This window comes from Chiloscyllium plagiosum, chromosome 2 (genome assembly GCF_004010195.1).
Source record: "Chiloscyllium plagiosum isolate BGI_BamShark_2017 chromosome 2, ASM401019v2, whole genome shotgun sequence".
Lineage (NCBI taxonomy): Eukaryota > Metazoa > Chordata > Chondrichthyes > Orectolobiformes > Hemiscylliidae > Chiloscyllium > Chiloscyllium plagiosum.
In genome coordinates, this window is record NC_057711.1 from 69932333 (window position 1) to 69946484 (window position 14152).

Here is a 14152-nt window from a genome sequence, read left to right on the forward strand (position 1 = left end):
TCGTTAACTGTCTTCCTGTTTGTTCTATGTTTGTCCAAACAGAGAACAGCCAGGGAATTCCTAGAGATTCCCAGTGCCTAGAAAAGTTATTTTGCAAAGTGACCCATTTTAGCACTTGAAAGTTAACATGTCTCTAGATGCCAGATTAATAATAACACTGTGTACAGTACATGAAGAGGAACTGATATAGTGGTAATGTCACTCGAATAGTTCAGCAATCCAGACTAATGCTGTGAGGACACAGGAGAAAATTCCACCATGGCTAATGGTAGAAATTAAATGAATAAAATTACTAATGTTCTTGAGAGAAGGAAATCTACCATCTAGCCTGTATATAACTCCAGGCATACAGCAATGTAGTTGACTCTTAACTGATCTCTGAAATGGCCTGGTAAGCCATGCATCTCAATGCCAACTAGGAATGGGCTGCAAATGCTGGCCTTGTCAACGTCATATAAATGCACCAAGAAAGAGTAAAGGATAATTCAAAACCCTTGTGAACTTTAATAAGAGACTTCCTAACGATGAAATGATTTTATGTACAGCTTTAATTTTCACTGAAACTCTATATTCCTGGTGACAGAATACTCAGCGAAATCCCTCTCTGTTCCCCATGTGTCCCAAACACACTGTAATCAGCCTTCTCCTTTCAGAGGCACAGGAACCTTCCCCACACCACACAACATACACTAATTATTCCCTCTCTGCCTGACTGACCCCTCCAACACACACACACACGCTGCAATCAACCTTTCTCCCACTCACAAACAGGAAATCCACTTGCCTCCTTAACTGGTGTAATCAGCCCATGTTCTCCACACAGACTAATCAATTCCTCTCACTTCCCACCCGTTACAGACATTAATTGTCCCCTTTCCAAATCTTCCACACCACCCCAACATATACACAGATACTCACTCACTGTAATCGGTCCCTCCTCCCAAACCTCCGCACAGTTTGGCCAGTGGAACAATGCAGCAGCTCAGGCAGTGTAAGCCTTAGCCTGAGCAAGTGTGTAGCTAATTCACCATCTCCATTCTTCTGATGTGCCTACCTGCCATTGCCAATGAAGCATTTCACATTTTCTTTTGACATATTCATTTGACATACTCATAATTAAAATTGCTGTCCCTGTTGACAGCAGTTCCCTGGTGCAGTCTCCTTGGCAAGGCCTCATTTGCAGTCAACTTGCCAATAAACAAGTGCTGTTTACCCATGCAGTACAAATTGTTGCTTCCTTCAAAAATTTGGAATTCTTGTAAGTGTCCTGATGAATGCAGCTCTAAAAGCTTTGCCAGCATATCACTTTTTTCAGTAATATTCATGCAAATTTTACTTTGCAAACTCCACTTGAACAAACTTACACCTGTAGGAAAGCAATGTACTTGAAGTTGTCCAGTTACAGACTGTATCATGTAATAATTAGAAAGTTTATTACCCCATCAGCCTCTCCTAACTCTGCACCCTCAGTTACTACCCACCCAAGAACTGACACCTCCTCAGACTCCAGTTAGTTTTTGCAGATTAATTCCGATCTCGGCTAAGGAATAATGAGTCCTCTACATAAAACATTTACTGTTTTTCTTCTCCAACACCATTTACAGAGGAAGCAGGCCATCAGTGCTTAGGTTGGATCCAATGGAAGGCTTCAGTGAGAGAAGGATGGAAAAGGCAAGAGAAATCCATAACTCATGACAAATTGATTTGTTGTATTGTTGGCAACTGGTGGGAATCTCGTTACTTACTTGGAAATAGAAGCTAAATATCGAGCATGAGCAGGATGGTCTTCGCCTGAGTCTCAATGCAGGGTTTGCTCTTAAAGGCGGATCTTCCTGAGATTAACATCTGGATCTACTGAAGATTGTGGCTTCAGTATGTTCCATTGTTCAGCTGTGATAAAGTTTGGCTCATCCAGTACTGTATCTCACATCAGGGGCAGTGGAGGAATTGAAAGAGATGTTTGTTTGAAACAGCTGACTGTCACTTGTGTACATGAGGAAGCTAATGCCATGTCTCAGTGACATCACCAAGAGGTAGCAGATGGATGAGAAATAGCAAATGGCAAGAATAAAGAATGGGGGAAATTTGGGAGACAATTGTCCTGGGCTTGGAAGAGTATCCGGTTTAGGTTCTTCTCTAGTTAAGCTGAATATGTAGGAGTGGCACTCGAGGAGAGCATGTCTAATTTGCTGGACATGGAAGGGTAGGGTGTTATTATCAACTATTGGAAAGTAATTTTGTGTCTAGTTCTTTAACTGTTGGATTACAAAACTGACTGATTCTAGATAGTTTCTGAACCTAATTCATTGATTGAATTTTATTATTTATGAATGAGATGGACATAGTTCTTAGGGCTAAACTGTCCAAAGGGTATGGAACAAAAGAGGGAGTGGAGTACTGAGTATAGTAATCAGCCATGATCATCTTAATGGAGCAGGCTCAGAGGTCCAAATGGTCTACTCCTGTTCCTATTTTCTATGATTCTCGACTATGTGACTTGTAATATTGTGGCTGTAAGTTTTCTTTATTTACAAATACCCTACATGGGATCAATCCATAGATAGTGTAGACAGTTGATCAACCTGATGCCTTTGTTTTCCTTTTGTCCCTTTTCCTGTCATTGGTATGGGATGGTGATGAGCATTCTTGTACTCTGGTTTTATATTTTCAGTTGGTTGTGCTGAGAAGCCCTTTGTAACAAGATGGTGCTAGTTAATAAAGTTCATGTTGACCTTTTAGGGATTGGGCCATGCTCAGTCCTGCAGGTCAAGTGCATACAGTCAGCTAATCATTGTATGTTCTGTGTGAGGCTCAAGCAGATGGTTGTCTCTGACAATCCTTGGAGTGTTGTGAGACGTTCTATAGAGGAAGTGGTCCTCCTGGGAGCAGATGCAGCGGAGGAAGTGGGAGTAAGGGAGCAGTTTAATTTGATTAGCTAGGGAAAATGAGAGGTATCTATACAAACGCTCTTAAACTTACAGCTTTTCACTCCTGACCATCGAGATAAGAGCTGAGAAGGAAAGGGAGGGGGGTTTCAAGATATGGCCTGTTACAGACAATAGAGGCTGGAGTTATCTTTGCCAAACAGCTCACTCCTTCAGAATCATCCTGAAATGCAGAGGCCTGTCAACCCAGATAGTGCCTGATGTAGCAAACCAAATCTGGTGACCTGTATTGTACAAAATGGTTTACCATTTAAACCATTGGACTTATTCAGAGGATGTAAGGCCACACCAGGGAGAATAATCATGGTGAGGGAGAGGAAAGCTTTTACTGAGAAGGTGAACATCAGTGGTGGAACGAAGGTGTGACTGAGCAACTACAGAAATATCGTGGCAAATAAGCAACTGCAACAAAGACTAAACAACTTTGAAATTTGAAAGTGTGTTGAAAGTGGTTTGGAAAAGAGTTAATTTTTAAAACCGATTGGTTCCAAAATTTATATCCTTGGCTTTGCTCCCTTAATTAATTTGCGTGTTTTTTTTGAGGGATAAAAGGATTTTTCATAACAAATATTACAAATTAATTAATCATCAAAGCCAATGATATAACAAGATGCTGAATTATGATATGTAGTACTTTCTGGTATGATTTTATTCTGTAAGAACCAGAAAAGAACATAGTAGGTTCCATACACGACTTCTAATAGACACCATACCACAATAATTGGTTAACTATTAAATCTCAGCATAATATGCCAAACATGTGTAGTGAGGATGTGTGAAACTCTTGTCAAATTTATAAAACAGCCTTTTAATCATGAAAACAAGAACAGTGTGTTGAGAGATTCATCCTAAAATTGTCATTTTAAAAACTTCTTGATCAAAGTTGCAACAAAGATGGAAAGTTTATTTGTTTTACCATCAAGCAGATCAAACTTGTAAAGGTGGCTTTTACTTCTTCCATGAAAGACAGACACTACCATAACAGTTGTCACGGAAGAGTTTTGAATGTTGAACAGCAGGAGTAAAGTTGGTTTCTGTTAGTGTTATGACTTTATGGCTCCCATCCAAAAAGTGGAGGGACTGATTAAGACCAAACAAGAAGGGCAAAGAAATTAAAAGGTAATCAATAAAGGCAAAAGGAGAGAAAGCAAAAATATTCAAATGAACCAATGAAAATTAAGCAATAATTCATCCTTTCAGTCCCTCATTTTTTGTTTCCTTATAACAAGTGCAATATAAAAGTTAAACCTCCTAAGCATACCCATTATGCTTTGCTAAATTTTTGGCAATCTTACAAACTTCAAATTGGAGTTTGCTAGTACACCCTATGCTATTTGGTTGGAGGGAGTTGGTTAGTTCTGTTGATTGGACAGCCATTTTGTGCTGCACAATGGCTGCAGCTGAGGTTATTATGCCATCTTATCATGCCTTTCCTGATGAAGGGCTTATGCCCGGAATGTCGACTCTCCTGCTCCTCGGATGATGCCTGACCTGCTGTGCTTTTCCAGCACCACAAATCAACTCCTGCCATCTTCTCAACCTTGCCCTGAGCCCAAGACATAGTGACCCTCGGGTTAAACTCATCACAGTCATCTCTCGCTAATGAGAACACAGTTATCATTCTCGGAGACTATGGTGACTTTACCTTTACCTAGTCAAAAATGACAACACCACACAGTCCAACACTGGCACCTCCGCATCAGCAATTAATTATGGCTGATCAGTGAGAAGGAAGTTTGATTTTGAGGAGATGATATTGCCTTAGACGCTTTCTCTCTTGTCACAGGATAGTGTTTCTGGAACAAATGAAAATAACCCCCAAAAACATCTGACAATTTGTTAAACCTCTAGCTAATTGTTTTTTCAGTAACTATATAGGTATTATAATTAATAGGCAAAATATCACATATAATAATGTGTTAAAATAATTTTCATTTTTAGTTCCATTGATGACTGTGATTATGAAGAATTCAGGTAAGATTTCATCATTTCTCTTCAATCTACTTAGTTGAGAACAAGGTAAGTGAAGTGTTAAGCCACATATTTCATGCCATCCACCTTCAGCATCATCTTATTGGTACGAAGCAACTTTTAAATCTGTGAAAATCAGTTTACTTGTGAAATCTCAAATACAATCAAGAAAACTGAGAAACTCTGGCTGTGAATATTGAACATTTCCAGATCAATACATGGATCAGGAAAATTGAACTGATTAATCCTAAAGGCACAAGCTATGTAGATATCTTTACCAGTGCTGCCAACTTAATCCACCGTAGGATGTTCAGGACACCATAACATTTCAAGATATGAGATTTCCAGATACTCAAATTTACCAAAAGGTATAATACACCATCCACCATGACCAAGTATTCTTCCCTTCACCTTGCTGTCAATCCTTGGGACTTCGACAAAAACTTTAAGGAAATCCATCACAGCTATGTTACTTAAAAGTGGAATACTTCTGGCCATTCCTGAACAACTAACTGAAGAAGAGAGTAATTATTAAGGTAGATCAGCAGATTAGTGACCATTACTATTCTTATGATCTGTGGATTTGAGTTAGTTAATTATCCCTAAGTTATTACTAAAGTCTAGGATCTTATTGGTTTGATCCTCTTGAATCAGCTCAGGGTAATGTTTTCATTAGGCTTTAAATCTTTTTTTCAAAAATAGAGGAGAAAGTACTTAGGTTTTGTTTGCTCTGACCTGATAGTATAAAGACATCTATCATTGAATATTTGAATTAAGTAGCCTCATGCTGACGTATTATTTTGAGGACAATCTTAATTTTGCCTTATTCCCCCCTCAACCCTTTGAGTGGATGGAGTTCAAGGGACTTGTCCAAAAATCCTAAAGCAGTTGTGACATGGCTATCAACTACTGTAAAAGAGGAAAATGTCTTCAGTACAATTTGTTTTTGACTGGAAGCTTAAAAAGCTTCTTCTGTATTCTATTTGCCAAGACCTTGAATGTATAAATCAATTAGTTATATTGGAAGTGAGGTGTTTCTTCTCGGTTATATTTATTTGATAGAGTATGAATCAAGTTTTGTGATCTTTCTAATTGAGATCACACTTCCTGTGATCCTTTTTAAACAGTAAATCTTTTTCAGTCCTCTTTGGGACATCATAGAACTTGTCATAGTACTTCTTATGTCTCTCAGTGATCTTTGGAAAATAGCATTTGGATCATGGCAGGATAAGGAGCAGTAGAAAGTAATTTAGCCACACAGACCTGCTCAGTCATTATATCACACTTAATCTGTAATTCAAACTCATTTACCTGATGTTTGTCATACTCCTTGAAACAAACAGTTAGCAAACATCTACTGAACTTAGCCATGAAAGTTTCATTGGCCCAGCATCCTCAACTCTTTTGGGATGGAGAATTCTAGGTTTCCATGAAATGGAACAGGTACTTACTTCTGTGCAAGACTGGCCTTGCTTGAACTTCAAAAATTAGTCTCCTAATTTTGGATTGATCCCCCACAAGAGGAAATGTTTTATCTATGTCTACTGTAATAAATACTTTATTACAGTAAACATCACTTAGATCACCTCTTAACTCCCTAAACTCAAAGGAATGTAAACAGCTTTGTGCAACCATTGTCTACTTACCTTCATTAAGGCCTGGAATGGTTAGAAAACTTAAAGGAAGTCAAGAAATATTCACATGGTTCACAACAGCTCATCTATTTTGTACTTTAACTCATCCTGCGTCATATTGATCTTTTGTAATGTTTTTAAAGCTGAATGAATACTTACCACCTTTCATTAACAGTATATTTTTTCCTCTATTTACTCCTTTATGTCCTCATATCTTAATCGTCCATTGTACCTTAATTATATTCTGAACTCACCATAATTTGCTTACTATACAATAGTAGTACCCCTTCAAAAACTATTCAAAAGGATGACCCTATCTTTTTTGACAATCAGCTTTGAGCCTTTTATTTAAAATAGGAGCTTATCAATTATGTGGGTGTCTTCTTTTTTGAAAATGTTGTATTGAGTCTGTCTCCAAACAGATATATCCAAATATCCAATCCTCTGTCTCCAAACAGATATATCCAAATATCCAATCCTCTGTCTCCAAACAGATATATCCAAAAGATACTCATTAGAAAGATACTTAGACACCTGTGATTCAATGGAATCCTTGTTGGGAACTTCAGAAGTTGTTTTTAAGAAGATTTTTATTTTTCACAAAATCTTTGATTGTTGAAGCAATTTTTAAGAAGTCACTGAAAGATATTCTTTTTTTTAAAAAAAGTGTTGTTTTGAGATATGAACATCACTGGCAAGACCAGCATTTATTACCTAAAATTAATTTACCTTGAAAAGGTGACGGTGAGCCATATTCTTCAACCACAGCAGTCCACATGGTGTAGTACTTCCACTCTACTGTTAACAGAGTTCAAATTGTTTGTAGTACACCTGAACTTCTAAAATATAAAGCAGCAAAATAACATTAACTCATACGACTTGCTGTATGGTAAACATATTATCAAACCTTGCACAGTAAAATAATGTTTTTTTTATTACATAATTCACAATCTTGGAGTTGAAAGCAAAATAGTACGTCTCTTGAATAACTGTGTTGGTGATTCCAGAATACTGACATTCTTGTCCTTGACCTTTCCAGCAAACTATCCCACCAGCCAGTACTGCTTTTCCTGAGGGATCCATTCATCTTACCAACAGCCACCGGTAATCAACCTGTCATCTGTTAACAGCTCTTTAGTGTTTCAGCCCTTACCACTGTAACATTATGTGAAAATTTAACTGAAGGCTAACATAAATCTAGTAGATTAAATGTTTGTAAAGGTGATGTAATGATTGGTGTTTTTCTTCTCCTCCCTTCCCTCCCTCTTCTCTTTCCTGAAAAATTTGTTCACACTTATATGCTGGAGTATTATTGACATGCCAATTCCAGAGTAATTCCAGACTGCTGATTTGAGATTGTTATGGTGATTGGAGCTCAGTTTAAGCATGTTTTCTTGTGTTTGAGTCATCTAGTTCACACCATAGAATAAGGTACGGACACCTGCGAGAGTGTGTCCTCAAAGCAGCATATTGTAAACCCAAACAGCTCTGAGGAAATTTTAATCCTTAGTAATCACTGAATGGTGGAAAATAAAAAGCTTGATATAGTGCTGTCAGGCACAACTTGTGACTAAAATCTAACTCTCCCACCGCCCAACAGAAAACCAATGTATTAATTAATTCTCTGTGGCCATCTAGTAATTAATATTGCCTCTGCAAAATGTAGCAAGAGGACATGGATTCAAATCATTAGAAAAATATATAGGTAATTACCACCCAGGTAGCTCTCAACTTGCAATTTGCTAGGTATATAAAGAAAGATGAATTGATCTGAGAACGGCTAGTTTACCCTGTCTGTTTTGCCTCAACAGATTGTTTCCAACCTAATGGGTCCATGGTAGCTATTTAGAGCTCTCTTCGACAAGGGTTAGAGGATACTGGATCAGTTATTGATTTTATATGCTGAGATAGATAATGTTTTATTCAGCAAAGGTATTAAGGGATATGAGCCAAAGGCAGGAATATGGAGTTAGGCCACAAATCAGCCTTGATCCCATTGAATGAAACAGGCTGAAGAGGCTGAGTTGTCTACTCCTATTCCTACATTCTTAACACTGAACTCTTTTATGCTAAACTTCATAAACTCTCATCATGTCCCTTTGCTATTTTTTTCCATGCATGAGTAATTACCATCTGTTCCCCAAGAATTATTTGGCAGACCTTCTGAGGAACAGCATTCACCATTGGATGCTGCTGTGCTCCAATGTACCTCTGATCCCACATTTTACATCAGATCTACCAAATCCAGATTTAGTAGAAATGCATTGCACAGCATCTCTCAGGGAGCTGCATTGTTATTAAATAGTTATGGGAAGACAAACTACTTAAATGGAAGATATTCCTCCCTTCCCCAATAGTTAAAAATGATGAATTCTCAAAGTGCAGATTTGTAATATCTCCTCTGTCCTCATATTCCTATTATGAAAATATTGCTTTTATAACCACGACACTTGTGAAAAGGCCACTCTCTTGTCTGCAGGTTTCAAATAAAGATTGTATTTGAGCATATGCAAGAGAACAGCATTTTAGTCATCAGAGGACCTTGCTCAACAATACAATGTTTACAGTACAGGCTTATCAAACACAAAGTTACTGTTCCTCGTAACAGTTTATAAATTTCACAACTCACGGCAATCTGGCATCACATGATTTTGTTTAACGTCGTGGGATATTGCACATGGCAAACAATAGTAACTTAACATTAACTTCCCATATTCATTCCCTTTGGACCCACTGGTTCAGGCCAACAGGCAGAGCATTCCCAATGACCATTACTTTTAGGGATCCTCCTGCTGCTAGGCAGACTTTGGACTTCGTACAAGTTTGGAGTTCACTTGAAATCACATATTCACGTGCACTGCTTTACCCATTCAGCGAAAGCTAATTTGCTCGGTTACTTTGGAGCCAAAGGAACTGCCCAGAAGCCAGTGATGATGTCTAGAACTGTAGATATTCTTCAGGCTGGGTTTAACCAGAGGATAGTGAGGCTAAAAGAGGAGGATATAAGGACAGGACTACTCGATCCAGAGCTGTGTAATCAATTGTCAATCTACACATTCCATCCAGTTTCAGGGTTGGCCACATGGGTGAGTTCGTTGTGGGAACTGTCCCTTGTAGTAACCCTCCTGCCACTGGATTGTTTACTTTTTTCCCAACTGTTACCTTTACTTCTGGTCTAATTGGGTTCTGCTGGTGAGCTACTGTCCTTAACTGCAAATCATCATTGCTTCTGTTTCTGCCCTCTGCTAATCCTGACTAAGTCTGATTAAACTGTCCTGAATGCCCAGAATTGGCCAGTCTAAATAGCCTTCTTCAATAATGCCACTTTCTCCATCACTGCCACAATAGCTTTTGGACTTTGCATTTTGTTTAACCTCTATCTTGCTTGCTCTTTGTAGGATGGTTCTGTAATCGTTGCTCAATGAGAATCCAAATCTAGAATTTTTTGATGGTTTTGACTGAGTCCCTACTTTAAAATTTTAAGAAATAAAGTTATTCCAGGTGTGGTTATATACGTTAGAGAATTCCTTATGTCTTGTATTTATTTTAGTATATCCACTGGAGGTTTCCTCACAGGTTTTGGGTGACCCTTATCATCATTCTCTCATTACACTGTTCATTGCCCGGTGATCTGTCCTGGATATTACCTGGTCATTAGCTTCATTTTTGCCAGGACCTCAAGAACATTCAAGAAAAGGGAACTGGGCTAGGCCATTTGGTGACTCGAGCTTGTTTCACTATTCAGTAGGATCATGGCTGATCCAGCTTTCCTAATGTCCACTTCCCTGCCCTTTCCCCATAATACCTGATCCTCTACTGATCAATAATCAATAACAGCCTTAATTATACAAAATGACTCCCCCACCCCACAGTTCTCTGTAGCAAGAAGTTCAAAAATCTTCCAACCCTCAGAAGAAATTCCTCACTTGTGTGAGGACACCCACCTTTCGTCCTTTGAATGCATATTTCTTTCTTTGGTCCAACTGAAGCAATACAAGGGATTTGGACACAGTTGAAGAAAGGTCTGTTAATTATTGCTTGTGTTTTGCTCAGGCTGAAAGTTGCCTACGTGGGTTGCAGTCATGGTCAGGTCTTGTCCAAGATTGTTTGTGTCGGGTACCTATCACCACCTTGTCTCTATGGGAGCCAATTCAGCATTACAAAAAGTTACATAAATAGACCTTCTCAGAGCCATCGCCCCCAAGGTCCCACTATGGCACTAAGCCTCCAAAATCTGATCCCAGGCAATAACCATCCCTCTGTCCCTGTTTGTGGGTCACATCTCTGAAGTTCCCCAAGTCTACTTCACCCAAATTCTGAGGGAACAGTGGCCTTGTGGGTGCCTCAGTCACCTTTACATGCTCACGTGCTATTTCCTGTAAAGGCTAAATTCTGTCCTCTCAGTTTCTCTGTCTCCATCACATCTGCTTTGACTATTGGACACCGGAGGGGGAGCCTCAGAAATGTCTACCCTTTTCCTCAACGAAGCATTCCCCACCACCATGGTCGACAGGGACCATAGCCACATTCAACTCATCTTCCACACTTCTGCCCTCCCACACCACCTACAGGGTGTGCCTGGTCCTCAATTGCCACCCCACCAGCCTCTGCATTCAAAGGTTTGTAAGCCATAATTTCCATTACCTCTGGGATGCTACCACTAAACACACATTCACTTTCTCTCCCTTGTCAACATTCCACAGGGATCGTTCCCTCTGGGACATACTGATGTACTGCACCTCCATTCCCAACACCTCTCCACATCCCCACAGCACCACCTTGTGCAGTTTTAGAAGGTGTACTACCTGCCCATTTACCTCCTCCCAATCCAAGGCCCCAAACATATCTTCCAAGTGAAGCAACGACTTAGCTGTACTTCACTCAATCTAGTCTACTCTTTTTGCCTTTCACAATGTGGTCGTCTCAACATTGGAGAGATGAAATGCAGACTGGGTGACCGCTTTGCAGAACACTTACATTCTCTCTGCAAGAATGACCCCGAGTTTCCAGTTGCCTGCAACTTCAACACACCACTGTGATTCCACGCCAACATCTCTGTCTTGGGTCTGCTGCAGAGTTCCAGCAAGCCACAGTGCAAGCCTGATGAACAGCATCTCGTTTTTCTCTTGGGGACCCTGCAGCCTCTAGGATTCAAGAATCCAAGAATTTTAGAACCTGATTCCACCCTTCCATGTTTTTTAACAAGCCCTATTCCATGCTCCTATCCATACTGTCCATCTTTCTGACTCTATAACACTGTTTGCTTTTGGTTTGCCTCATTCTCTCCTATTCTCAGCTCTCATCATCACTTATTCAGCTTCTGTCCTAGCCTGCCATCCATAATCTCTTTGTTTACCTATCCCTTTCGTACCTCCCTCTGGGTTTCATCTCCACCTATCTACTCCCCTCCTCCCCCAAACACCACCATATTTAACATAAATACCGCCTTTTCCTACCTTCTATGAGTTGTAATGAAGAGTCACTGGTCTCAATGTTAAGTCTGCTTTCTATCCACAGATCAGGCCTGACCTGCTGAATCACACGCAAAGTTTTGGTTTTTGTTACATAATTACATGAGCCTGACTGACTCAGAGACTTCTTTACTGATTTAGTAGTGTTGCCAGTATTGTTTGATTTGTTGATTAATTAAGTTGTCTTGAGAAAACATCCCATAGTCTCGCCAGTACATTGAAATAAAGACTCAACTATAGCTTTTGCTTTGATAGTAATGTTAACTATAGTCCTGATCTTTCTTTCTCTTATGATCTCTTAGAAGATTCCCCAAATGTAGTTATTGAAGGTGTTCTACATGGAATATACTATCCATATCTTCAACTGAGGTAGAGCAACATCTACTGCAAGAAAGGCATTTCAAGATATGCAACCACAAGATTAACCAGTAATCATCATTAAAAGATGCACTGTTTAATATGCAGTCATCAGCTTGGATTGATTTATCCTTGGCAAGTTGTACATTTAATGCTTAAATCACTAAATATTTTTAAACTTTTACAAAAGTTATTGCATAAACTTGTGTATATATAAAATATATAGACATTTAAAAAAGGACTGCAATGTGAATGTTTATCACTGAATGCGTGACATATTTCATTGTGAACCATGAGTTACATGTGGTAACCGTGTTATTTGAATTTTATGATCAAAAGCATTACTTCATCATTAAATGGAGAACTTTTCTATTTTATTCCTTCAGATACTCCCTGTTGAGAAAATCCTAATCAATGCACCAATGTTGTAAATAAACAAACATTTTAAGGCAGAAATTTTACATTTAATCATGTCAAAATGAATTAATATTTATCTGTAAATCAGTGATCCTTGAGTATGTAATTTTGTTAACATTTCATTGAGGTGATGCATATCTATTATTTCATAAATTTATGTAATAAATTTGAACAGTACAGCACACAATTAATAAATGGTCCATCATTTTGACTTTTGTCCCCCACCCAGTGTATACTCTAAATTTTTCTTTGCTCATATTTTCAAATGCTGTTTATCTTATCTTCACCAGCAGACTTCTATGCCATCGCAATTAAGTTGCAATGCTGAAAATTGCATTTCTGTAGCTTTTACATATTTTCCTATTGACTAACAAAACGACACCCTCAGCCAAGGTAGAGCATCCCACTGTCGAACGAACATATTCAACAGCCTGACTCGACTGGATAAAGCATCAGATTATTTTAACATAAACCCTAGGCTTTTGTTCAGAAATTCAAGTTTCTATTAGGTTGCACATTTCTCCATATAGTTTAAATGAAGTGTTCAGTAGCATACTGAAACAAAGTTTCCGGAATACTCAGCAGATCTAGCAGAATCTGTGGAGAGAAGTAGGGAGTGGAATTTGTTGCTTACTGTGGTGAAAGTACTGGCAGCTATGCTGACAAAAGACAGGCCAAGATGAAAAAAAAGTCAAATTCTCACATCAATTCTCCTCATTTTCATCTCAAGCCTCAAATGGCAACTCTCTTCCTTGAGCAGTACCTACCTTATTCACATGTGTTTGCATCTCATTAAAGCCCCCGCTCACCCGATTTCCATCCCACTTCCAATTCTCCTCTCCATAAAACTACATGATGTAAATTTTAAACAGACAAAATGGAGTGGGTACCAGTCGTGGCAGCTGCAGATCTCGGATATTGTGCAGAAGCAGTGATACAATGTTCAGCATGTTCTCTGGCCACCATCCTCTTCAACTCTTCGCCCCCACAACTCCACACAGGCAAACCATCCGCCTCACCACATTATACCTGCTGTCAGAGTCATTCAACTTCTACTTCAAGACGCTAGTGCTGATGGGTACCTTCACCTTGCATGTTTCTGCCAGGATGCTTTGCATGCAGGTACGGTCAAGTGTCCCATGCACCAGGATAGAACATTTTTGTGCTGACATGAACACATGCAATTTTTGGCTCTTATTTTCTTAGCATTAACTAACTTCCAGGCTGCCAATCACTGGTGGATGTCTTAGCACACGAGCTCTCGATTTCTCAGTTACAGGTCGCCAATCTTTGCGATTTAGCTTGTTTTTTCACACAGAGAGACAAGTAGCTTATGATAGTGGAGACCACTGAACAG

At 39.1% G+C, this 14152-nt stretch overlaps 1 protein-coding gene across 2 annotated transcripts in view; it reads left to right on the forward strand.

Annotated features, from left to right (window-relative positions):
* snx24 (sorting nexin 24) overlaps positions 1-13019 on the forward strand; it is a 166738-nt gene extending 153719 nt beyond the window's left edge. For both annotated transcript variants that reach the window (XM_043711715.1, XM_043711723.1), the window contains exons 5-7: positions 4887-4919; positions 7590-7654; positions 12324-13019. In XM_043711715.1, coding sequence (XP_043567650.1) covers positions 4887-4919; positions 7590-7654; positions 12324-12394 — 169 coding nt within the window. In that variant the 3' untranslated portion in view covers positions 12395-13019. The remainder of the gene's footprint in view (positions 1-4886; positions 4920-7589; positions 7655-12323) is intronic.
* Positions 13020-14152: the final 1133 nt, after the last annotated feature.